This window comes from Odontesthes bonariensis, chromosome 15 (assembly GCF_027942865.1).
Source record: "Odontesthes bonariensis isolate fOdoBon6 chromosome 15, fOdoBon6.hap1, whole genome shotgun sequence".
Lineage (NCBI taxonomy): Eukaryota > Metazoa > Chordata > Actinopteri > Atheriniformes > Atherinopsidae > Odontesthes > Odontesthes bonariensis.
In genome coordinates, this window is record NC_134520.1 from 4,910,001 (window position 1) to 4,935,342 (window position 25,342).

Consider the following 25,342-nt stretch of genomic DNA (forward strand, 5'->3'; position numbering starts at 1 on the left):
ACTCCCATTATGAGGAGCTGTCGTCAATACGAGCGAGGTTGTCTTGGTTTTTACAGTTTTCCTGTGAAAATGAAGTGGAAAAGAGGTGACGGAAACCAAATCAAGACACAGACCAAACAAACAAGTGCTTATCAAAGCCTTTACTGACCATTTTGACTTCTGTAAAGCTCAAATTGCAAATATTAGCATAATAAAAATGTCCCAGTGAGCCAGTCATTCGCGACTCGCATGATGCAAGGTAGAAAGATCTGATCAGAGCGTAATAAGCAATATACAAAGGATTATCCAGGCAGTGCTAAGGGATGACGAGACCGTGTGCAGATGTTCACCAAATTATACAACGCAGGATTGTTTCTAAAGAGGCTCATCTGTTAAAAGACAGGTGATTATCTCTCAGCTATTATGATGTAAAGACTCAGCACTGGTTCTGGTTTGACCACCGATTTATCTGTTATTTATAACAAATACAGAAAAATGCAGCGTTCTCCAAAAGAAGACAAAATAAGTCAAATAAATATTAATAAATCAAATAAATGCTTGTGAAGAAGATTTGGGTTATTTAAAGTTCAGTACTGGGTTGAATAATTTTCACTTTGCTTCCTTCTGTTGAGCTGCATTGTGAGTGGGTGTGGTGCTCAAAGTTTAGTTTCAACCGCTTCGTGTAGTTTTGTGTTCTTGTTGCTTCATACTACGTGAGCTTTTGTAAATTAGCTGAAACTTAACAAGAAAATTGCAAAGGGATGTTTTTACTCATGCTCACACTTCAGATCAGATTCGTCAGCTCATACAAAATACATTTGTTTCTACAATAACAAAGTTAATCGGCATATAAACGATAAGATGGAGACTTACCGGGAAAACGGTACCAGCAGGGAGCACAACCGGAGCCGTGTGTTCAGATTATTCCGTGCAGCTGATATTCAAGTCATTTATTCTGCTGTCACCGTTTAAAGATCCCTGATGCAACATGCAGCTGTGCAGGACTGAAGCAGAGATCAGCGTGTCTTTATCTCAGCTGCTGCCACACCAGAGGGAGTTTTAGTGGATTAAAGCAGCTGAAGCTTCACCAGTCTGCCAGCAGGGGGGAGAGGGCTGAAATCTCCTGCTCTTGATGTTAGGAAAAAGTACAATTTGCATCCAGATGGGTCATAATTTGCCCAGGTATCGTCTTCCATTTCTATTTTCTGGCCTTGATAAACAATCTGGAGGCAGCATTGTGATACAAATCAGTAATTTCCTCTTCACCGACACTCCGCGTGCTACGTGCCGTCGTATCTGGAGTATCTAGTGGCGAGGTCTGGGGAGGAGATGAAATGAGGGTTCGGCTGGTCGATCAATCTGTCAAACTGTTCATTCTGCAGCAACATCTCTAAACGCCTGCTGGCCAGACTGTCATGAAGATTAGGGTTAGCGCAGCTATTTGGAGTCCCCAGAGGACGATCCTAATGCTGCACTGGCACTTTTATTTTCTGTAAAGCAAAGGTTTCCACCTGTACCTGCTGTGAAAATGATCCATTGCATCTTTAACTCTAAAGGTCCATTCTGCCGCCATCCAAAGTCTGCACTCGAGAGGTCTCATAAATCAGGCGCATTTGAACTTCCTGAGCACAGAATATGTAAAACCAGCATGCTGTACAGGGTAAACATCTTGGTTAACATTTACATGGAGCCTGTTTGTGTGTTACTTCAGCTGAAAGCGCCGCTTTATACAGGTGCTGAACTATATCTGATGATCTGCTGTTTTTCTCTGCTTACAGACCTTGAACCTGGCGTACAGCAGCATTTTCGGCTCCTACAGGAACTTTCTGGGCCCCCCGCACATCAAAGTGATGTGCCGACTGCTGGGCTACCAGGGCATCGCCGTGGTGATGGAAGAACTGCTTAAGGTTGTCAAAAGCCTGGTGAGTGTGACTGAACCCAGGCCTCCTACACACCGTTACACAAGAAAAGAAGGCCACTTTTTCCATTATCACATGGTCCTAAGTTATTATATAAAGAGTTGAAATAATGCAATTATCATAGGTCCAGCTTGTGTGTCTGTTTTCCATCACTGTTTACTAAGTGAGGGATTATTTCCTTTAATTGTGCAGCTTCAGGGCACCATAATGCAGTATGTGAAGACCCTGATGGAGGTGATGCCCAAGATTTGCAGACTTCCACGCCATGAGTACGGCTCCCCTGGTAGGTGAAAATGTATCCTCGACTCTGTTGAGTCTGTCGTTTCAGTGCAGAATCCAATTTTTAACATTTCAGTGTGCTATGTATTCAGTTGTTGTTCCACGCCAAAGCAAGTTTGAAAGTAAACGTACACTAGAACTGGCCGTGCTCGTTCACCCTAAATGTTGTGAGTCAGGAGGTAGCATTTTTTTTTGCTAGTTTTAAGATGTAGCACTCTGAGGTCATTAAATTGATGTAAAGTGCATTATAAATAAAATATATTATTATTATTATCGCAGCTGCTCTTTTAATTGAAAATGGGCTATTTACATGCTTTAATTGAAGCCTTAAATTGACAGGAAAAAACACAATGTAAAAACATATGCTTAAATGAACCGAGAGCAACATCTACACAACATATTACCAAAATAGTTTAATGCAGGAGATTATAGATGGGAAGCACTGACGCAGAACCTTCATTTCAGACGTCCTTGTGATTTGAGAGGATAGAGCTGACACTTCCTCTATGCTGCATGTGCCAACCTGCCACTGTGATGGATGTTTGTAATAAGATGGGAGGTGAGACAACAAGGCTGTATTTCATTTCAGGCATCCTGGAATTCTTTCACCACCAGCTGAAGGACATTGTCGAGTACGCTGAGCTCAAGACGGTGTGTTTCCAGAACTTGAGGGAGGTGGGCAACGCCATGCTGTTCTGCCTGCTGAGTGAGCAGAGTCTGGTACGGATCACAGTATGGTCCTAAAGCAAAGCACCACAAATGTGTTCACGTCTCAGTGTGTTTTTTTTTTGTTTTTTTTACGTGGCAGTTGTGTAACATTTTTACGGTTTCTTGCTTCAAGTCGCAGGAAGAAGTTTGCGATTTGCTGCATGCGGCGCCTTTCCAGAACATTCTTCCCAGAGTCCACGTCAAAGGTAAAAACAGGATGTTATGCACCAAAGTTTGGTGAAGAAGTGTCAGTGGTGTTTAAATCAAATCAAATTTATTTGTATAGCACATTTCATGTACAAAACAATTCAAAGTGCTTCACATAAAATAAAAGCATTGCAGCAGGGAGTGTAAGAAGCATTAAAAGAATATAGCTTTACAGAAACAATCATTTAAATGAATTTAAAAACGAGCAACAGAGAACTGAGGTGGTAGAGTGTTGTATGTCCATGTCCAAAGGCAATACTGCAGTGTGAAAAACGACACATTATGCAGTGGGTTTGAGTTTTTTTATTTATTATTATTATTTATTATTTTTTCAGTGGGATTTCTTAATGTTACCACCATATCACCACTCATTCCTTATGCTACTAGTTCCACAAATGGGGTCAGAACTCCCTGGGAAGTCACGGGGGGTACTAATGGGGGGTGTGACAATAATTGTTGCGGAAGATAAAATTGTTGCCAAATAAACTTGGTTATCTGTTTTATTCTTCCGTTCTTCGTTGCTGTGCAGAAGGGGAACGCCTGGATGCCAAGATGAAACGCTTGGAGGCGAAATACACAGCGCTGCACATGGTTCCACTGATAGAGCGCCTTGGAACTCCGCAGGTACAAGCAGCATCAAAATGAAGCTAAGCTTTGGCAGGAGAGTCGGTGTTGTTGCTCTCTAAATTAAACATCCCGACCGAGCGATGTTTATGCTACTTTAGTCACTCGATATGTCTTCTACTTTAGCAAATAGCCATCGCTCGTGAGGGCGACCTGCTGACCAAAGAGAGGCTGTGCTGCGGTTTGTCCATGTTCGAAGTCATACTGACACGCGTGCGAGGTTTCTTGGACGACCCGATTTGGCGCGGGCCGTTGCCTAGTAACGGCGTGATGCACGTTGACGAATGCGTCGAGTTCCACCGGCTCTGGAGCGCCATGCAGTTTGTGTACTGCATCCCCGTGGGAGCCCATGAGTTCACAGTGGAGTGAGTGCAGCAGCTAAACGCGTCACAACCAGATGAGATTTGAAGTGCCACAGCTTTACCCCATTCTTTCTGCAGGCAGTGCTTTGGAGATGGCCTCCACTGGGCCGGCTGCATGATCATCGCCCTCCTGGGACAACAGAGACGCTTTGACATCCTCGACTTCAGCTATCACCTTCTCAAAGTGCAGAAGCACGACGGCAAAGATGAGGTCATCAAGAGTGTGGTGAGTTGGAGAGACGATGAGCAACACTATTACACAACCTCTTAATCTGTGATCGTCACATGACCGGCTTAGGTTTGGATGTACAACCTTATCATTTTCAGTACTCGATCAACAACTTAGTGACGTTTAGCTCAGGATTATAATAAAGATTTTAATGTTGTACTTGCACTACCTTCTGGTGCACCCAACATCGACTGTAAGTATAATATTTTAGCGTGAAATACTCAACAGTTTCACGCATGCTGCTGCACCAGCTCCTGTCAGATCACCGTTACTGGTCTGTACAAGATCCTATTTGAATACTTGAATCAACAAAAAGCATTATTGGTAAAAGAGGGCAAATCTACCACACAAACTAGTATATTAAGCACATTTACACATGTTAGTCTGATTAAAATAGTTTCTTAAAACCAGACTTGCACCCAAATTATGTGTTAGATTCAGATGGGCCTAGGTGCGCCAAACACGCTCCAAAGTTTCATCTTTTTGGCTCTTTTTGTAAAAACAGTAGAGAATAAGTGTATATTAATGCAGCCCAGTGAAGCTAGTCACATTCACATGTTTTTCAAGTTTCTTTTGTCAGGTGACTAAATGTGTCAGAACTTGACTAAAGATCAGCCCATTAAGCCTACGTGTCAACTTGTGGTCACTCAAAGCATTTCCAGACTGTCGCTCTGCTCTTATAAAATCCTGATTTTATAACCGCAGTGTCATCTGACAAAATCACCTTTCAAGTAACTTAAAAACAACTTGCGTGCCATGGTTTTGGTTATTCATACATGATCTCCCACAGCGAATGTTAGAAGCTGCAGAATGTCCCGAGTGTTTTCTTACTGTCCAGTGTCACCGCGTTGGACATACTCAAGTAAATAACTCAATTCTGCGCTGATAAGTGTTCAGTTCTCCACAAAAAGCTTTTTTTTTTTTTTTTTTTTTTTTAAATTTGGCTGTTTTTCAGTCGGATCTCTTTTAAAGGGGAACTCCGGGGCATTTGAAGCGCAATCCCATTGCTAAAGGTTGTCAAATACTGATAGTAGGACACAGACTGGTGCAAATCGGCGCTCCCTGTGCGGCGATTGCGCTGTTTGCGCAGCCTGTCATGCTAGCCAAATATGTGGTGGCCAAGGGGCAAGTCCTAAACCTTCCACGTAAAACAACAACTTGCACACTGCAGAAACGTCACACCACTTTATAAACCATCCGACAATAAAGTCACAAGCCTTACCATCAAAACCATATGCATGGTTCTCACATTACTGGCATGGGGACGTTACAAAACAACTTTATAAACAGCATGTCACTCACCGGCTGGTTGTAGGCTCGCGCATGTGAAAGCCCAAAAGAGTCAATGGACGATACTCCCAAATACAAAGCAATTATCTTCTCTAGAAAAACTGCGTTCAAGTATTTAAAACATTACAACAATATTACTGGGCATGTATTGTTGTAATGTTTTAAATACTTGAACGCAGTTTTTCTAGAGAAAATAATTGCTTTGTATATGGGATTATCGTCCATTGACTGTTTTGGGCTTTCACATGCGCGAGCATACCGACAACCGGTAAGTGACATGCTGTTTATAAAGTTGTTTTGTAACGTTCCCATGCCAGTAATGTGAGAACCATGCATATGGTTTTGATGGTAAGGCTTGTGACTTTATTGCCGGGTGGTTTATAAAGTGGTGTGACGTTTCTGCAGTGTGCAAGTTGTTGTTTTACGTGGAAGGTTTAGCTCTTGCCCCTAAGCCACCACGTATTAGCCTCGCATGACAGGCTGCGCAAACAGCGCAATCTCCGCACAGGGAGCGCCGATTTGCACCTGTCTGTGTCCTACTGTCAGTATTTGACAACCTCTAGCAATGGGATTGTGCTTCAAATGCCCCGGAGTTCCCCTTTAACTTGGGAGATGAAAAGTGCACAACTGTCTGCGTACCAGATGTTCGATTCCTTCATTCTTGCATCTGAGTCCTTGTAGCCTGCAGCACAGAGGAACCAATTATCACTAAAAGAATACTCATCGTCTGCAGCTGCTTGGCTCTCTGCATTATAAATCCAACTGCTTTTTGAAATATCAGTTCATATCTGTACTTAATATTGTTTAAATCAGCTTTAAAAACTGTTCTTGGTACCATTCAGTCTGATAAACTGTCAGATTAAATCGGACTGTTGCACTGATAGATCCAACACACTAATTCTTATTTTGAGGCCGACTCGTCTGTATTTGACGAACTGCTCCGTCATGCACTTCACCTGGATCCTCTGAGGAAATAACCCTCTGATTTGTGGAGTGAAAAAAAATAAAAAAAATGCCATCAAGCTGGTTGGTACCAAACCCACCAGTAAAACAGTTAAAAGAATAGTTTGACACTTTGAGAACTGCATCTGAATATTATTCCTGTGTGATAACACTACTTATCACTGCACCCACTCGTTAGTCCTTCATTATGTCTTTATCATCCAACACGTTAAAAGCTTTGCAAATGCTGGCTGGTGATTTTTGGCTTTAACAGTGCCAAAGGAAGGAGGTGACTTGGAGCCATTTACCAAACTGTTGAACACATGTAATTATTAGTGAGCATCCCCCCCAGTGAAATTTTGTCTCTTCCTGCATAGAGACTTGAGATAAAACATTGGGATTTGTGTACGTGAGCAAAAGCACAGCTCATGTAGCGACTGACGGATTAAATGAGCTGAATTCTGTGTATTCGTCTTGTCCCTCTTTAGCCTCTGAAGAAGATGGTGGACAGAATCCGCAAATTCCAAGTCCTCAACAACGAGATCTTTGCCATCCTGAACAAGTACATGAAGTCTGGAGATGGAGAGAACATGCCGGTGGAACACGTCCGATGCTTCCAGCCTCCGATACACCAGTCCCTCGCCAGCAGCTGAGGTGCCGCCGTCGATAACGTGGACCAGCGTGACCTTCCAAACACTGTCAGCATTACCAGACTATCCACAAATATTTCTCCTGATTTTCCTTTGTCTTCGGTAGCAAAGGACCATTAAATGTAATAAGTTGGGCCACTTTTTATTTTTTGTCAAGATGTTTTTGTCTTTTTTTTTCTTTTTGTATTCACTTGTGCCTTATTGGAAAAGAATAGATACTACCTTTTTGGATGAACTATTCTTTGTTTTTTACTTGCAGGAAGCTATAGATCAGGGAGGGAAATTAAGTTTTATCAGATCAGAGTATTTAAGGGTTTGCAGTGGTGGAATACTAAGGGTGAATAATAACCTATTTTAAGTAAGTCTGAATTTGTACTTTCTACACTGTTGAACATGCATGCTAAACATTTTAAAGGAAAGTGAAAAGTAACAAAGCTCATACTGTTAAGCATTTATTCACTGTGCCTTTGTGTTTGAAACATTTTAATTCAATAAATATGTAACAAATCTGTTGGTTCATATCGAGAGCTTTTTATGTAGAAACTACCCCACACCCCCCCAAAAAGAGAACAATTCAGAATGACTTCTAACATAAATTGTTACTTTCAAGTATCACTAAAGCTCAAATCTGTGACTGTCCTATCAAATGTGGTTGTTATCAGCAGGACTTCATACAGAATATATATTAAAACTTATCTTTTTGATTCATAGAAAGTAAGTCAGTGCGTGAAAATGCATGTACATGTAACAAAACATTTCCTTTAAAAAAAAAAAAAACTTATTTACAGAGCTACAGAGGAATGAAATTAAGTTCTGTAAGTGAACACGACAGAGTCATATTCTGAGAAAAGTAAGGCAAATTAAAATGAATACAATCCACTGGTCTGTCCACATCACCCACCTCACAGTTGATTGTCTCATTGTTTTCCTAAACCATGTCTACAACAATGCCATGGTTGAATCAAATAAAAGAAAGATCCTACGAGGAAGTCATTGCTCCGTTCCTTCTGGAGACGCTATCAAAAGGCAAACCCATTTCCCTGCTTTCAACGTCCTCGGTGGACTCGTTATGTAGCAGTTCATAGCTGCTGTGGGAGGCCACACCGTTCGCGGCAGGACAGGCCCGTTCCTCCTTCCTCATGGACACTGCGAGACTGGCTAAGCTAACGCTAACGTCTTTAAAGGCATGTAGCAGGAAGATGCCCACAATGATGGTGAGGAAACCGCTGAGTGTACCGATCACGTCGTCTGCGCTCATGTGTTCCCACTCTTTAAAGAGGATGGCGGAGCAGGTGAGCACCGACGTGGTGAAAAACACATAGTAGATGGGCGTCACCAGGGAGGTGTTGAATATGTCCAGGGCCTTGTTTAGGTAGTTGATCTGTGTGCTCACACAGCCCACCAGACCCAGAAGCAAGACCCACGCCAATGGGTTTCTCACAACGCTTTTCCCTGCCACTGCTTCCTTGATGGCGATGCCCAGTCCTTTGACGCAGGACACGGAGAGCGCCCCGATCACGGAACAGATGGTGATGTAGACGAGGATATTGGTCTGACCGTGACGGGGACCCACCACAAATATGAAGATCAGAGCCACGATGATGACGAGAGTAGCAAAGATTAAAAACCCTGTTAAAGAGAGAGGAGAGGTGGAGTGAATCAGAGAAAAAAATAGTTTGGCATCATTTTTCAAGGATAAATTTAGTGTTTGCTTTGAATTGTCTTTCAAATATCTTCACATTTAGATACAAAAAATATATATACTTCTTGACTGAATAAAGCCCAATTCCTTTTGTACCTGGGTCAACCAGCTTTTTGGCCATGTGTTCGAGGCTGCTGATTTCTTCCTCCTGCGGGGCATGAATGACCATAGTGGTAGAGCCCAGGATACTGAGCATGCAGCCGAGCTTCCCGTGCAAGTTTAACCGCTCTGTCAGGAAGTATGACGACAGCACCGCACTGCAACAACAGTTGTAAAGGAAATCTGTGAGGCCGAGTTGGACTGGGAGAAAAACAGGAAGAGCCACACGTGTTTTGCAGCTTTGAAGGCATATATTTGGCCGAAACACAGCTGTGAAAAGATGCCACACCATGTTTTATGCAGGGCCATTAATACTGAAATGTAAACAAATCCTCCTCTTATTGTTTTTGTGTGTTAGCAATGTTATCAATCCTGATCCCTCAACCTTCTTCACAAGGCTTAAAGGATAAGACCGGTTTTTTGACATTGGGCCCTTGATTTCACATTATAACATGATGTTCTACTCACCCCTGCGTGTTGTTGAACATTTGGAGCTGTTCCGAAGATATTCGCGAGGCGTCTGGCTGCTCTCTTGAGATATTCGGCCATGAAACGGTTTCCTATGGGCAAGCTTATACAGGCACAAACAATGCTGTTTATAATTTATTAATTACTGTACACTAGCACTGATAACGTGGAGGTGCGTCGCTTACTTAAAAAAATCCGGGTTACTAATTTTGAATTTTAGCCGAATGAATAAATAGGCAGCAGGTCTGTGGGCTGTCTGTGGCAGTAGCACGACGATGACGTCAGTAACACCCACTTTACGACAAAAAAATCAAAATTACAATAACCCGGATTTTTTTAAGTAAGCGACGCACCTCCACGTTATCAGTGCTAGTGTAGAGTAATTAATAAATTATAAACAGCATAGTTTGTGCCTGTATAAGCTTGCCCATAGGAAACCGTTTCATGGCCGAATATCTCAAGAGAGCAGCCAGACGCCTCTCGAATATCTTCGGAACAGCTCCAAATGTTCAACAACAAGCAGGGGTGAGTAGAACAACATGTTATAATGTGAAATCAAGGGCCCAATGTCAAAAAACCGATCTTATCCTTTAAGTGTGGAGTTTATGCAGCAAGTCGTCTGTGCCGTACCTGACAAGCACGCTGAGGGCTCCCAGAGGGGTGACCAGAGTCGCAGGAGCAAAAGCATACGCTGCAAAGTTGGCAGCTTCCCCAGCACCCACTGTAAAAGGTTAGGACACAGACACACCAAATTAAAACTGAGACGGAAAAATATGATGCAATACAGCTTGATGTTTACTGTGTTGCATCAATATTAAGTACAAGGACAACTGAAATGTAAGAAGACATTTAGAAATCAGACTTTAAACCGGGGTTATGTTGGAAGACAAGTTTATAGAACATCCAGGCATGTTATAACACATATTACTGCACCGTGATGACCTACTGCACTTTGAAACAACAAAGATAGCAGTGAGCTCAGCTGTGAGCTTATATATTACCTACACATACAAAAACATATGCTTTCAAGCATCCTTGACATCGTTTATCTAGGAAATCTCAGAACTGTATGTTCTGTATAATGTAAAAAGGTTTCTTCTGCAGGCACTTGTCACTTACTTGATAACAAACCAGCCCACCACAGCCATTCCTTTAGATATGCATGACCACCCTGGCCTAAAAAGAAAAGCAAAACAACAACAACACATCACACAAAAATCCTCTCATTTCAATAATAGTATGTGTATAAAACCTGAATTATGCAATCACACTGACTGCTCGTCAGGCAGCTGCTTTTAACTGGCATGGAAGGTCAAATGTAATATTTAAGTGAATGATTACTAGGTGTTTAAAGTGTTGATAACTAAAACACACCCTACGCCTGTGAGCAGAGTCAAACCAGCCTATAATGTAAGGGAGGGCCGAGCACGATTGTTACTGAGCTGTTGCAACTGGTCTGACTTCATCGCTGGCTCTCAGGGAAGCACAACAAGAGCAGGGAGTGCCCCTAATCTGACTGACAAAGTTGAAATGTTAGTCTCTTGGGGTTAGTTATAATGCGGTAAACCGCTCAAAAAAAGGTCAGTACCTGCCCGCATCGATCCCTTCCTGGCCAGCCTCAGAAGTCCTTTCTTCTTCAAGATAAAACTGCCTCCGATGAAGATACTGGAACTGATGGCCAATCCCAGACCGATGTAGAAATCATACTTCCCCCTGTCTTGACCCATTGTGAGGCTGGATGCGTTTGTGTGATCTCTCACATCTACGAGCAAACAGGGAAGATGCTGACCAAAAGTGCAGTTCTGGCCAGCCCAGACACCTGAGAGCAGAGCACAGGGAATACAAAGGCAACACTCATCAGCTGCTGTGGGGGGGGAAGTCACACTCTCAATATCACCATCACAGCAGACACCTACCACTTTCACAGGAGAAATTACAAAGTGGAAAACCCTCATTTGACAAGTATGAAGAATCCATCAAAGAAATATAACATCAAGGAGCATCTAGTATCTGCTACCGGCTGGTCCCAAACAAACACATAGGAATGACTGCTGAATGGCAAGCAAGTTTTTCGGGTGGTGTTCAGGTATAAAAAACAAAGCATTGTGCAACTCCGTCACCTGCTATGTAAATTAACTTATTTCAAGACTTTGGAATTCAGGAAGTGACTAGCCACCAGGGCACGCTAGGTGCAGTCTATTAACGAGCTAACCTGAGGACGCCCAGTCATAAGATTACACTTTTACTTGTTACGTCGCCATTACCTACTGTAATGGCGAACACTACTTTCACGTTTGCTGTGGCACTGGCTCCTTTCCGCCCCACTCAGAAGACTCAAGTTTATAATTAGCTACAGCCTCCCTGCTAGACATGTTAGCTTAATAGAGCACCGGAGCTAGCTTCCTGGCTAGCAAAGTCTCTTGAGTCGCTCGCTTGGTCCGTTTGAGAAGTCATGGCGTTAGTTCATTACCTGTTCAAAGGCGGCAGGTTTCCTCGACACGAAGAGAATAGTAGCAGGAAAAGGATAGCTACTAGCTAGCCTGCCTCTTGGCTCTGTTGACAACCATCACGTACTGTTCCCTCCACATTCAGCCAGCACCGACACAGACTGTTTAACGAATGCCGCACTGCGAGGCTCTTCTTCTGCTTATCAGGGGAGAAGTGGCCGTTGAACTGTGTGCCCTCCGCAGGCTGAAATCCAGTAGCACAGAAATCATTTACAGACTGCGTGGGAACCTGACACTTCAGAGTAATAACGAAGGCATTTAATTAGAAACCTATGTTTTTGTTAGAACAAACAGTAAAAAGTGTTATTTAAAAACAATAATAGGGTCGTTCTCCCGGGCAGCCAAAAACAGTGGGATGGGTGGAAGTACCACATTTTAATGAATGGTTAAATTAACCAACGAACAGATGGACAGGGAGGTGGTTAAAATCTATTTACGATATATGATTAGTAATTAAACAAAAGCCAACAAATTTTACAAGCGATGACAATAAGTGGCTGTTTTATTGGATTTAGTTTCATACATTTAAAATCAAGAAAGCCACTTAATCAGATGACTCATGAAGCTTGTAATCAAAGACAATTGCACTGGCCTGACATTATCATAAAGTCATTGAGAAATCTCAACAATGTTAAGCAGACATTTAAAACCTGTATCCTCGTTTACCACAGTGACTAAACAGCTTGTGGTCACTGTTTTACAAATAATTTCGTTTGCCAAAAAAAAAAGAAGAAAGAAATGAAAAATAAAAAAGCCACTGCTGATACTCATCTTCAATACAAGTCCTGCACACAAGAGACCGTTACTGAAATTACCCTGAATTATTCACCTACACTCTGAGTGATTCGACCCTGACAAAGTCTGGCACTGAGACAGGGAGGCCATTTAAGGCTCCCATTAAGATCCTGTGGGAAAGTAAACGGAACCCTTTACAATGTTCTGTTACCTACTTTATTACCCATCTGAAATGGGGTTCGATCATAATGTTGTTAGTCCACCAACCACATTTGTGCTTGCTGGTACAGTAATGTTCAAAAGTCTTGAGCCCGTCCCTAATTTATTTGTATTTAACTTCCAAGCAGCCAGACTTCCTTGTAGTCTTTTAAAGTTTCCTTGAGCAATAGCTCTAAAGACTTCCGGAAGGTCTTTTAAAAGTTTTTCTTCGGCTGCTTTTCCACACATTTTCAGTCCGGTCATTGTACCCGACCGTTTTCAGAGGAAAGCTTTTTTCATTTGTTAGTAAAGCCACTTAACACTGATCTATGAATAAAAGGCACCTAACTCAAGGGACGAACCAGTAGTGTGTCAAGCGGCAGCAGTCAGATGTCTTCCTTGGCGAGGTGTTTATTCTCAAATGTATGTATGCACACACACACTAAAAAAAACAACAACTTACAAACAAACATCTTAACTAAAAGCTTAATTTTGTCAACTAAATATAACTAGACTCAAACCACATGCACCCAGCCACATGGTCACAGCCCCCCTACAGACCAATAGTCCAGCCTTAAATATCCTTCTACTTTGTCTCTTTTATGATGTCATTAAAGGGATAGTTTGCCTCTTTTGACATGAAGCTGGCGTTGACGAAGGTAGTCCGGCTTGTTGGCTGGGGCTAGAAAAATAAAGCGTTTTGCTTCTCAAAACAATATGCGTTCAAAAGAGTAATACATTTGCATCACAAAATCGTTGTGCAGGAAAAAGTCAGACCTCACAATCGCTTGGCCCTATTTTCTCTCCCTTCATATCAATGTTTGCAGCCACCTGCCGATAGCCGCACCTGTTACGGTGTTTATTGTTCGGTCTGCACGGTCTACACAGCCCGTAGTTATACGAAGGGAGAGAGAAAATAGCACCAAGCGATTGTGAGGTCTGACTTTTTCTGGATGAACGATTTTGTGATGCAAATGTATTACTCTTTTGAACGCATATTGTTTTGAGAAGCAAAACGCTTTATTTTTTAAACCCCAGCCAACTAGCCGGACTACCTTCATCAACGCCAAAACTTGGCTGGAATTCGGCTCACAGGACGCAGCGGGAGGTAAGAAAATGTTCATAAATAATGTTGCTAGTATGGGATGTCATATAGCTTCATGTCAAAAGAGGCAAACTATCCCTTTAAGTCTAAAGCATTGATGTATTATATTAACTGGATAAGGGACTGCAAAATGGCCGCCGTTAATTTGAATGAAGTTGCTCGCCTGGGGCATGCCAAAAAAGTTTGACTTCCGGGTTTACTTCCGTGTTATGCGGCCCATAGAGCATGCGCAGTAGAGTCACCCCCCATGATGCTTTGGGGCCTCATACAGGCTATAAAACATGGCCCCTTGAACACAAGGTAAGTTCACAAATGACCAAACAAATGTTAAGCAGTAAAGATTGTTAACTAAATACTTAATGGTCTTAATTTAACAGATGTTACTGTATTTTAACTAAAAAAAAAAAAAAAAAGGTCAAGTAGGAAGTACAACACAAAAAAAACCCGGGATAGGAAGTGTCCACTGACCACTGACAAAATAACGCTAAAATACTTAAGTCAAGACAGAATTAGGTTTAATGCCTTTGGTGATAAATGGTGTCACTCCCCACTTTGTCACACAGACATAAAATAATATTTTGGCACCAACAAGGTGATTCTCAAATATCTGTGAGCTGAAAACTTGGCATATCTGATTTTGACTTTCATGCTTGTTAGAATTGTACAAACTGTTTTTGTCTCATATGCTGTATTTCCATTATTGTTTGTGGATGTTTCAATAATATGGCTTTATCTATTTACCATGACTGTTGGCTCAAGACTTTTGCACAGTGCTGTAAAATCTCTACTGAGTTTTCTCAGTATGATTTTCTGGAATGACTGTGGAATTCATATACATTCATGAAACTTAAGGAAGGAATCAATGTGTAAATACATAACGCTATTGTGCGCTTACATTTGTTACTATTTCATGAAACTAATTAAATATATATTGTACTTTTGGTCACTTAAACCGGAGGTAGTACAACACAGAGCAAACAAAGTCTGTGGTTCGGGAAATGCAGCGTGCCACAAAAGTAATGTAAACATGAAGGCCTCTTAATTAGTCCATTTTTTCCCGTGCCTCCTTTTTCTTCCAGTTAATCAAAGCATCCTGGGAAATGCATAGTAAAACCACTCCGACACACAGTGTTGTCAAACCGCAGAGCATTGCAAGGCTGTCAGCTATTGTAAGTGCAGTCCACTCCTTGAAGAGAAGAGCAGAAGCAAAAATCACCGTGGACGTGAACGCCACATAGTATATTGCTTCGAACATGTTGGAGCTGAAACACTCCAAAGCCTTATTGATGAAGAAGAACTGTATCAGGATGCTGACAGCCAGCGTCCCCAGCAGGCCCAGGAAGAGAGTCAGGGCTCGGGTGCTCGATGGGCCTTCGCTGAACACGTCTGGGGCTACCAGGCCGAGTCCTTTGCTGCATGGGACGGTGAAGTTTCCCAAAAGGGAACATATGGCGATGTACACCATGATGTTTGATGTGCCGTGAGCTGGAGCGATCCACACAATTAGAGCAATCAGCAGCAGGACCACCAAGAGGAGATAGATTACAAACACTGCAGGATGAGACATCAAATGTTAGGGGAAATGCTCAGTTATAATTCCGGTGGAAAATACGAGCTGTTGTTGTTGATTTCCTAACCAATACTTGCTTAATCACCTGGGTCGGTTAGCCTGTCCTCCAGTTCCAGCCTTGAAGTTGCCTCAGCTTTAGGGGCATGAATGATGAGCACAATAGAGCCACAGCAACATAATATGCAGCCGAGCTTCCCCAGGATGTTTAAATGCTCCTCCAAGATCCAGCATGCCAGCACAGCCCTGAAAAAAAAAGAAGAAAAAGCAGGTTATTGTAAAGCACAGTCCTGGAAGCACTCCCGCAAATTTATCTCTTGTCCCTGCACCTTTGAGCTAATTGCTGACGATGATGTCAGCAATGGGTAGTTGGCTTAAACTCACCCAAATAGTACTCCAAGAGCTCCTAGAGGTGTAACTATCACAGCGGGGGCCCGGTTGTAAGCCACGAAATTCCCAATTTGACCAATAATCACTGAAAGAATAGTAGAAAAGTATATGGCAGCCTTAAATATGCTCAAAGATCAAGGCTATTTTAGGGACAAGCCACAAAATTCTGGATCGACTTTCTATATGAACATTCATGCGAATTGACAGGTGACTGTACTCACTGCACAGTGTGCCACTCCACCACACGACGTCCGTGAGGTACGTCCCTCCTACAGGAAATACATGGAGTTTAGTTTGCGTTGCCTGCGACGGTTTCCTCAACTTAATGATAAGTTTCACATTACGGCTTGTCCAATTCTGACATTACGGACAGATATGTTTATCTAGTTATCTGCTTGTTCTTCCTACCTCTGTCACGAGACCGCAATATTCCCTTTTTTTGAAGCACAAATGTCGACCCATTAATAAAACTTGATATCACAGCTATTAGTATTCCCGTATTTTGAGACGAAACACTTGGCATTCCTGAGTCATCGGCCATTACTGTGGTTATTTAACTGTGGCATAAATTGTCACAGTGTCCCTAAAATTTTTTCTTGAGATACAGCGCCACCCAGCGGGCATTTTACCGTCAATCTGGGCCAACCCCGCCCCTCCTAAGTCCCGCCTTGAATCTAAAAGTAGCGCTCATATTTTAACACTTCCCGCTACGAGCGGGCGGAGTAAAAACCAAAGCCTTCGGAGTTTCTAGCTTGTATAGAAACTCCGCCTCAGCGGGCTGTGACGGTGTATTTCAACCGCACCAAATCCCCGAGTTACGACGACTACGTAATTTGTTTCCATGCCTCGTGCCCCGGTCTACGAGCTGTCAATCAAATCCATTATGAACGTCTTGTTAATGCAGCAAAGCAGCTGAGGGGACGAGAATAGCTTGAGAAGTGACCGCAGGTAATTTAGAAATTTGTTGTCAAAATGGACACGTTATAAGCAATGTTACTAAGCTCTCCAAAGCGTTGCACCTTCTTTGGTGTAATGTCATGTGTTTGAAGCTTGTTCATCGTTGACTGGATGATGGGAGCTAGTTTAGCCCTGGCTAGCTAACGTTATGTTAGTGTTAGCTGTTTAGCAGGCGAACTAGTTAGCCTCACAGTCGTCAAGCTAATGCGAATGTTACCAAACGGTATATAAAACATTATGAGCTTCTGAAATGCTGTCTTCATCAGAGTACGTTATTACCAAGTGCAACTGTATATTTGATCATACATGCTAACGGGCGCAAACGAAGGTTAAAACTGAATATGTTTTGGCTAGCATTTAATGCTAAAATATTCCACGTTTTTCCCCAATTTCTATTAAACGTACTGACACTTCCTTGTCGTTAAACTACTGCATTGCTTATGAAATGTTAGATAATGTGTGGTACAGTTTGCATGTCGTAACGGTCATTTTTGTGACAAGATTACAAGCTAATTGACATAGCTGAAGACAAAGCAGTTGGTGTAAAGTTATTTGTCATTCTTGGGAAACCTTCATAATGCTGTAAAAACAAAAGTTCTATTTTCTAAATAAACGAGACCACCCCCTCCATTTGTCAACATTTGTGTGATTAATGTAGATGGTTGTAATGTTTTTTCTTTGGCTGTGGAAGTTCAACATGCTGATGTCTTGTTAGGATGTAGGTTTACATGTTAGAAGGGACTGGAGACAAGCCTGTGAACGTGCATGCTTATCTGAATCTTCATGTCTTGGGCCAAGAACTCAACCATCTTTTATACACCCTTTATGTTGTCATGATTACCCGTTTCCTTCCTGATTGTGATTGTACGTTTTCCTTTTCTAATAACATGGCTTTGTGTTTCTTTGTCTTGTAGGTTGGCTGCATTTGCAGCCAGGAGAGGAGAGGGAAAGATGCCTTCCCCATCTTTTACCCTCGATGCTCAGCTGAGATTTCATGATAAATGGCTGAAGATAGACTTACAGGTAAGTAAATGTGATTGAGACAATCATGATAAACGCAGATGTGACTTATTTTGAACAATTAAGAAGACGGCATGATGTTTTGGAAGTGCAGTCACACTTTACGATGCTGAATTTATTTTTTTCTTCTTCTTTGTTTCCATTGTTGGATTTATGGGCTGAAATTTTTCATTTTTTACCACCTTGGCTTATGTAATCAATTAATCAGCCACAGAATTCCTAACTGTGTTTTTTTTTTTGTTTTTGCTGTCTTAATTAGTTAATGCTTAGTTTCTTTCATAGAAACCGCTTGATTTCAAATTTGTTGATGGCATGACATGAGCCGTATCTGTCATCATGGCAGAACTAGTTAACATAAGTCTTAAAAGAAAGAAAATAGAACAATACATCATGTCCTGTGTCAAAAACAGTTCAGAGTGCAGGGGCTGGACCTACCACACCTGATCAGGTAACGCAGGTCTGCAGACACCTACCTGCAGGCTGCATCAAGCTTCATGCACAGATGACGATTGTTTTTCTTGCAATATGAAAAGCAGTACAGCCTATAATGATACAAAAATATCTGTGTTGTAAACACAAACTGATGTTGGTAGTAATCATGAGGTATTTTATTTCTTTATGATTATTATGGAGAAGCCGGGGAGGCTGACTTCCACTGAGAAAATAGGTTTTTGGTGTGAGTTACCTACACAAACACACCTTAAAAGTTAGCTTGCAACCTAATTGAAGGCTTTATTTAAGGGACGAGAGTCATGTTTTCCAGTTGTTGACGCTGTCTTCGGTGGAGACGAAAGCGCAGCTTTAGAACTTGTTTTGATGTCATCGGTGAGCTGACAGCTTTTGGCCATTTTAGATGTCAGATCCTTGAAATCGAGTGTTGGCTTTCACAAGGTGAAAGCCAACACCATGCAGGAATTGTGTACTGATAAGCATGTGGCACACACATGCTTGCTTGAGTGTGTTGTGTTCATACATTTTTTTTTGGGCTTAAATAAGCCCTTAAATTTCAGAGATGAAGGATCTATTCTTGTTCTTTTGAGCCACAAAGATGGCTATGCTTCAGATGCTTTTGAGGAGTTGATTGGAATATCAAATGTTGATTATTTAAAGCTGACCTTCTGTCCATTTTAGCTGCTTTTATAATTTTCCTTTTTATTGTGAAGAATAGAAGAAGCAATCTTAAAGTTGTGAGTGCACTTTTTCTTTTTTTTTTAAATGTAGATGCTGTCCTAATTGTTTCTTTCTTTTTTTGGCAGCGGGCATTCTCTCTCGAGGGGCTGAATGAGATGTGGAATGAAATGGTGAAAGATGAGGAGATAACGTTCAGTGGAGAAGAATCAGCTCACCCAGGTTTGGCTCTGCCACAATAAGCGCTCGCTTATGTTTCTGACACATTTACACATGGTTGCCATCTGGTTCTGACATTTCTTAACTCTGTCAAAAGTATTTGATACTGGGACAGGTGTAATGTTATTACCATGCAGGTGATCAGATGATGATTAAGTTCCTATTTTTTTTCTTTCTTTTCTTTCTTAGAAGATTGCACTGATTGTTTTACAACTCAAAAGAAGGATGAGCCCAATGATAAAGAGAAGAAAGAAGAGGAGGAGACATCAGCATCTGTGCATCAGTCCATCATTGAGACATGGGATTGGGGGCGGCAAGCAGGTATGTAATCAGAATGTAAAACATCCCCATAACCTACCAGGCTGGCCTCCTTTCTCCCTGCCGCTCTTGTGGGGTTTTTTTTGGATTTTTTTTTGAGCTGGGTAATTAATACCATGCTGACACCAGATAGTTTCACAACACCTAAATGTTGACGAGATACAATTATACTCACCATTTCAACACATGGCCAAACTGTCTGTTTATCAATTTCCAATCTGTCAACTCCTGCTGATGTGCGCTTATTTTGTTGGAACACAAGTTGTGGAAACTCTGAAACGACAACTCGCACGCTGCACGTCTGACTGGTTATTTTTAGCCCGCAGAGTGTAATCTTGGTAGACATTACTATGAAGTTCACAGCGAGAACCGTCTCTCACCCAAGATGTTTACTGCTGGAATTGGGTGGGACCATGTTATGGTTGTGGGAGATAAGCACAGGGTGGGGGTATGCGGGGTCAGGCTGACACGTCCAGTGAACGCAGGTGTTGCTAGTAGCTCCTTGGATTTTTTATTTTTTTACTATTTATTTATTGACTGGGACAGGAAATCCTTATTGTACAGTGAGTGTAACTGGATGGTGACATGGAGGAAAGCTCTGTCATTGATGCTTAAAGTTCAAACAGCATACTTCCTGCTTTTCCATTATCTGGTCAGATTGTATTGAAATCAGAATCCTGATGCGTGGCAGGTTTGCTCTGAATCCATGCTATGGGTGTATTTGTCCTGTCTTTAAAATGATGGATATTTTATAACGATTTGATTAACCGTTATGAATCTGAGATTTGCTTTGCACAATATGCTTTTTAGACATGGGTAAAATAAATGGCGTTTGATTGGGATACATATCTGTTGTGACAGCCGAGCCCAGCTGACTATTGTGCTGCTCATACAATCTCAGGCTAGTCCAGCTTACATGGAGCTTAAGTGGATTTCAGACATGCTATTTTGGCCCATCTTCACTTCCCTGCAGTGCTGCTGTATAGTCACACAGAACTTTCTTTTGAACCACATAAGAACAAAGAACTGTTTGTGATACGTTAGAAGACATAGCATGACATTTTTTAATCTGAAGAATTGATTTATTATTATTTTTTTCCCTTGAGAAACAGTCAAGCCTACAAGTAAGCCTACAAGCCAAAAGGGGACATATTTTGGAAAAAATGACTTTTTTTCTGTGCTTGAGAGTATACCGTATGTTTGGGTGTCTGAAGTTGCTCCCAACTCAAAAACATAGAAAAAACACAACTCTGGTATTTTGTTTATATACATATATATCAGAAAATGTGTCACTGGATGAGCAGTTCAGATTTGCAATTAAACTTGTCAGTTTTAGAAGATTATCAATCCCATTTTATTAAATCCCAAACGCTTTTGCTTTGCCATCTTAAAATCTCATCATTAGTTATATAATTCACTTTCCTGAAGAAATAAATGAGTCATGAATGCTCTACCAGTACTTTGTTTAAAGTTTTATGTACTGACATTTTGTTTTACTAATCAAAAGTTAGAAATTCTGATTTCCCATTTGTTATGGAACGCACCATCAGTTTAGCACCTTACACGAAGTTTGTGACCTTTACACTTGTCCACGGTCGAGCTCCAGACAATTCGAATGGAAATATTTGTGAACAAAACTGCCAATCAAGTATTTTTCCATAACTTGACATATGGTGTGAGTTCTTAGACTATTCACTGTGTGCTCTCTCATACTGTAATAATGTACTCTGAGGGTTATTGAGTACTGTGGATCAAAGAAGGCAGACTGTGGGTCACTCTAAAACAATTAGTGTGAATAGAGGTGTCCATAAAAAAGGAAAAGGGAGTGCTGTATTTCTGTTACTTTGAGCAAAGTGCATCTGAGATGCTTCATTAAGATCTCTGAAAAATATGTCAGCTTGTGGGAAAAAAAGGGCATAATGCATCTCAATCAAGCATCACAAGACCCTTTCATAAAATACCGTTCTGGAAGTGAAATAATTTCCATAAGATATTGGATGCATTTCTTTTTCCATACTGAACCTTCTGTACATATACCGTGCAAATCCCCAGCTTCAGAGTTAAATGGTAAAATTGGATATGAGGTAGCAGCTGAACTTCCTCAAATTCAGCAGCGTGTTTTATAAATGACACATTTGCTGTCGGTGTCTGTCCTGCATCCTCAGATTTATTGTTTTTATAAAATATTTGTTAGCCTGGGCGAAAGCCGACTGTTGACTCCGTCAAACAGTCTGGAAAAACCCAATAGGAATCTGTTTCCATGGAGGGTGGGACCTTACTCAGCAACTTAAATTCATTGGAGTTCCCTTAACCAATCAGTAATGTTTAGAAAGGACGTAGGTTATGCGCCGAGGTTCATGCTTACTCTCGCGAGGCTCTAGCTCGCGAATCACGCTTCCCACATCCGCTTTCATTATACCGGTACCATTTGATAAATCAAACTTTTCCCAAAGCCAGTTGGAAGGAGAGCTACGACATCCTTGCCACTAACAAAATTGACGAGGCATTCCTCTTGCTCTTGTTTTAATTGTATAATGCTCTCCAGAGTTGAGACAACTTCATGGATAGCTTCTAGCGTTCTTCCGTCGCCATGTTTATTTCCGCTGCGGTTGAACTACAATTATATGGACTCCGCGCGTGAGTTCTGCGTCACCACTCGCAACTGTTTGCTGATTGGCAAAACACTGAGCAAACCGAGGTAGGGGGATTTGGCCAGACTATGTGCGGAGCCAAAATCTTTGGGCGGAAGTACGTAGGATGGCGTCGCCAGGCTAAATATTTGTAACAGTGCTTGACAAATCCCAGTGCACGGTTTTTGTGGAGCGTATGAACTATTTCCTTCATTTTAGTTTTAGCAAGGTCATGGCTTAAATTGGGTCACATGGTGTAGCCTTTTTCTTCTTTTCCCTTTCTGAAAGGCTCAGTGTAGGTTATTTGGCTTCTGCAAAGTGTGCTTCATTTTAAATGTGCTTTGAGCTAAAGGTTACTTTTCATTTTTAAAAGAACAACAGAAAGCTAACCATGATTAGGGTCTGGGGACTTCTATCTATCAATCAATCAATCAATCAATCAATCAATCAATCAATCAATCAATTTTATTTATAAAGCACATTTTAAATAAACGCAAAGGTTACCAAAGTGCTGTACATTAAAATAAACACAATAAAAACATCAAAAAACAAAACTGTGCACATAAAATAAACAACCTAGACAGTGGTAAAAGCCAAAGAAAAGAGGTGTGTTTTAAGACGACTTTTAAAACAGGACAAGGAAGGGGCCTGCCTAATGTGCAGCGGCAGCTCATTCCAGAGCCTAGGGGCAGCAACAGAAAATGCTCGGTCCCCTCTGAGCTTCCGCCTTGTTTTAGGAACCCTCAGGAGCAGCTGGTCAGCTGACCTGAGGGATCGACTGGGTGCGTAGGGCTGCAGAAGCTCAGAGAGGTACACTGGTGCAAGGCCATTCATGGCTTTAAAAGCAAATAAAAGAATTTTAAAATTAATTCTAAAATGGACGGGAAGCCAATGGAGAGATGCTAAAATCGGCGTAATGTGCTCAAATTTCCTAGTGCCAGTTAAAAGTCGTGCAGCTGCGTTTTGTACCAGCTGAAAGCATGCGATGGAGGACCCACTAACCCCCATAAAAAGTGCATTGCAGTAATCAAGCCTAGTCGTTACAAAGGCATGGATTACTGTTTCTATGTGCTGTCTTGGAAGAAAGGGTTTTATTTTTGCCAACTGTCTCAACTGGAAGAAGCTCGTTTTAACCACAGCTTTAATCTGGCTGTCAAACTTGAGGTACGTGTCCACTTTTACCCCCAGATCACTTATAATAGGTTTGGTGTACTGCGCCAAGGAACCGAGATCGATTGAGGGGGACTCAGAGGTGCCACCAAAGACCATCACTTCGGTCTTCTTTTCATTAAAATTTAAAAAGTTTAGAGCCATCCAAGCCTTGACTTCGTCTAAACAATTTACCAGTGGCTTAAGGGAGAAGGAGTCAGCTTTTTTAAGGGGGACATAAATCTGAGTGTCATCAGCGTAACAGTGGAATGAAATACCATGTTTCCTGAGAATGGAACCCAGCGGGAGAAGATATAATGAAAACAAAAGAGGGCCGAGCACTGAACCCTGAGGGACCCCGTAAGAGACAGTGTTCAGAGCTTTTACACATGTAGGCAACATTTTAGCAGAAGAACAGTAGAGTTATAACCCAGAAAAAGCTGTTTGATAAGTGTGTATAGTGATTTTAAAAAGTAGTTAGGCCTTTATTGCTCACAGAAGAAATGTTAGTGTTTTTCAGAGTGTGGCTGATCCGTACATATAATAATCCTAATTATTCTTATTCTTATTTCATGATGATGATGATGATGATGATGATGATGTCATTGCCCTTTTCTTGTTTGCTTAGATGAGACCGAGCTGAAAGATTGTTTGATGGTCCTTGTTGACGACCAGCAGAAGCTCTCAGTTCAGATGGCCAAGAGCACCCTGTCCGCCCAGCGCCTGCGCCAGCGCCTGGTCATCCTGGAGCGCTACCTCATCTCTCTCAGCCACAGCATGATGCAGGAGAAGTACATGGTCCGATGGAAGACGCCCCCCAGCCCACCTCTGCCTGTAGCTGACAATAAGAGGTAAAAATAACACGACTTGGATGCATAGTACATATAAGACCAATGAGGTATTTTTTATGCAAGTTGAATGTTATTTATATATTTATATTAAGGGCTCAAGGTTTTCTGGATAAAATCGACAGAATTTGAGTGTACTCAAAGAGCACTAACACTAACCCCACATTAAACATGTTAATTTCTTATTCTCTAAGATAAAAATAGGTTTGACTGAGCATCACTATATTGCGCACTGCTTTAGTAAATAAAGTGGCAGTTATCTTGCTCATGTACGGGACAGAATGGTGAGAGGTCTTCTCTTTGTTTGTTTGTGTGATTCCAAAACACACGAATAAGGTGAACGGAATAACTTCTCTTCCATTAACTTTCTCTAATGCTGAATTCCAAAATCATATTTTTGTCTCTTCCTTGTGAACTGTCTTTTTGAGTGTTTTTTTTATTTTATTTTTTATTTATTTTATTTTGTGGATGTGAGTGTAAATTTGAGGTGAAAGTGATAAGCTTGTAAACTTTATGACACAGTGTATAGTTTGAAGTACGACATTAAAACTCACTCCACTGCAATATCAACAAGAAGCTTACAGCAGTTACTTTGTATGTGGAAGATGTAGTCAGTGGACCACAGTTGGAATATTTCAGTTTGGAGTTGTGCCTGTACCCTTTTTGATCTCTGCATTTTTTCATTTTTACCTCAGCACTCGTCCAGCCAGTAAAAGTGTCGAAGGTTTGGCCCGGGTCGGCTCCAGGGCAGCTCTTTCTTTTGCTTTTGCTTTCCTGCGCCGGGCCTGGAGATCAGGTAAGAACATCCATGGATGCTGACTCTAAAGATGCTTTGTGTCCTCGTAGTGCCGCTGATTGCTCGTGCCATCATCACGGAGCTTTACCTAAGAGCTGTTGATAAACTTGTTGCCCCATGAGACAAGCTGCTCGGAGTAAACAAACCAATATATTTTGCAATGCTGTGTTTCCAGAGGAGACACGAGCTGTCAATGAAGGGCTGTGGGTGATAACGGGATGGGGCCAGAGGTTAATTTCTACGTGTCTGGGATAAGAATGTGTTTAACTTGCAAAATAGTTGTTTGGACACAATGTAGCTAAAGTAGGAACAATGAT

The 25,342-nt window shown here is 41.6% G+C and overlaps 5 protein-coding genes across 7 annotated transcripts in view; 2 read left to right on the forward strand and 3 right to left on the reverse strand.

Annotated features, from left to right (window-relative positions):
- Positions 1 to 108, reverse strand: part of fndc9 (fibronectin type III domain containing 9) — a 682-nt gene extending 574 nt beyond the window's left edge. The window contains exon 1 of the mRNA XM_075484587.1: positions 1 to 108. This exon is cut by the window's left edge and continues 574 nt beyond it. Within this exon, the coding sequence (XP_075340702.1) occupies positions 1 to 8 (8 nt within the window). The 5' untranslated portion in view covers positions 9 to 108.
- cyfip1 (cytoplasmic FMR1 interacting protein 1) overlaps positions 1 to 7,698 on the forward strand; it is a 29,671-nt gene extending 21,973 nt beyond the window's left edge. The window contains exons 24-31 of the mRNA XM_075484798.1: positions 1,758 to 1,901; positions 2,091 to 2,181; positions 2,767 to 2,897; positions 3,019 to 3,091; positions 3,622 to 3,716; positions 3,843 to 4,081; positions 4,157 to 4,304; positions 7,028 to 7,698. Coding sequence (XP_075340913.1) covers positions 1,758 to 1,901; positions 2,091 to 2,181; positions 2,767 to 2,897; positions 3,019 to 3,091; positions 3,622 to 3,716; positions 3,843 to 4,081; positions 4,157 to 4,304; positions 7,028 to 7,192 — 1,086 coding nt within the window. The 3' untranslated portion in view covers positions 7,193 to 7,698. The remainder of the gene's footprint in view (positions 1 to 1,757; positions 1,902 to 2,090; positions 2,182 to 2,766; positions 2,898 to 3,018; positions 3,092 to 3,621; positions 3,717 to 3,842; positions 4,082 to 4,156; positions 4,305 to 7,027) is intronic.
- On the reverse strand, positions 7,629 to 12,130 carry nipa2 (NIPA magnesium transporter 2). 2 transcript variants are annotated; one of them, XM_075484800.1, is made up of 6 exons: positions 11,929 to 12,130; positions 11,047 to 11,277; positions 10,578 to 10,634; positions 10,089 to 10,179; positions 8,988 to 9,148; positions 7,629 to 8,818 (listed from the first exon to the last, which is right to left on the reverse strand). In XM_075484800.1, the coding sequence occupies exons 2-6, from the start codon at positions 11,183 to 11,185 to the stop codon at positions 8,169 to 8,171; spliced, it is 1,098 nt and encodes a 365-aa protein (XP_075340915.1). In that variant the 5' UTR covers positions 11,186 to 11,277; positions 11,929 to 12,130; the 3' UTR covers positions 7,629 to 8,168. The 2 variants fall into 2 exon arrangements, with proteins under 2 accessions (XP_075340915.1, XP_075340914.1); XM_075484799.1 differs by lacking the exon at positions 11,929 to 12,130 and adding an exon at positions 11,375 to 11,531.
- Positions 12,131 to 14,501: 2,371 nt separating this feature from the next.
- nipa1 (NIPA magnesium transporter 1) lies at positions 14,502 to 16,540 on the reverse strand. The gene is made up of 5 exons (XM_075486212.1): positions 16,369 to 16,540; positions 16,182 to 16,229; positions 15,955 to 16,045; positions 15,659 to 15,816; positions 14,502 to 15,554 (listed from the first exon to the last, which is right to left on the reverse strand). The coding sequence occupies exons 1-5, from the start codon at positions 16,499 to 16,501 to the stop codon at positions 15,046 to 15,048; spliced, it is 939 nt and encodes a 312-aa protein (XP_075342327.1). The 5' UTR covers positions 16,502 to 16,540; the 3' UTR covers positions 14,502 to 15,045.
- A 281-nt stretch (positions 16,541 to 16,821) lies between these two features.
- herc2 (HECT and RLD domain containing E3 ubiquitin protein ligase 2) overlaps positions 16,822 to 25,342 on the forward strand; it is a 51,023-nt gene continuing 42,502 nt past the window's right edge. Inside the window, exons 1-6 of one of the 2 annotated variants that reach the window (XM_075484801.1) lie at positions 16,822 to 16,908; positions 17,832 to 17,940; positions 19,194 to 19,287; positions 19,474 to 19,605; positions 24,010 to 24,232; positions 24,925 to 25,025. In XM_075484801.1, coding sequence (XP_075340916.1) covers positions 17,869 to 17,940; positions 19,194 to 19,287; positions 19,474 to 19,605; positions 24,010 to 24,232; positions 24,925 to 25,025 — 622 coding nt within the window. In that variant the 5' untranslated portion in view covers positions 16,822 to 16,908; positions 17,832 to 17,868. The remainder of the gene's footprint in view (positions 16,909 to 17,831; positions 17,941 to 19,193; positions 19,288 to 19,473; positions 19,606 to 24,009; positions 24,233 to 24,924; positions 25,026 to 25,342) is intronic. The other variant, XM_075484802.1, reaches the window with a different exon arrangement.

Excerpts from the sequence above, each read along its gene's own strand:
- nipa2 (XM_075484799.1), bottom strand. The coding sequence starts at position 11,435 with ATGGATTCTTCATACTTGTCAAATGAGGGTTTTCCACTTTGTAATTTC. Across the intron at positions 9,149-10,088 it reads GCCCTCAGCGTGCTTGTCAG|TGCGGTGCTGTCGTCATACT; the intron begins GTACGGCACAGA and ends CTGTTGTTGCAG. Across the intron at positions 8,819-8,987 it reads CAAAAAGCTGGTTGACCCAG|GGTTTTTAATCTTTGCTACT; the intron begins GTACAAAAGGAA and ends TCTCTTTAACAG.
- nipa1 (XM_075486212.1), bottom strand. The coding sequence starts at position 16,501 with ATGGCCGATGACTCAGGAATGCCAAGTGTTTCGTCTCAAAATACGGGA. Across the intron at positions 15,817-15,954 it reads GCTCTTGGAGTACTATTTGG|GGCTGTGCTGGCATGCTGGA; the intron begins GTGAGTTTAAGC and ends TTTTTTTTTCAG. Across the intron at positions 15,555-15,658 it reads GGACAGGCTAACCGACCCAG|TGTTTGTAATCTATCTCCTC; the intron begins GTGATTAAGCAA and ends CTCATCCTGCAG.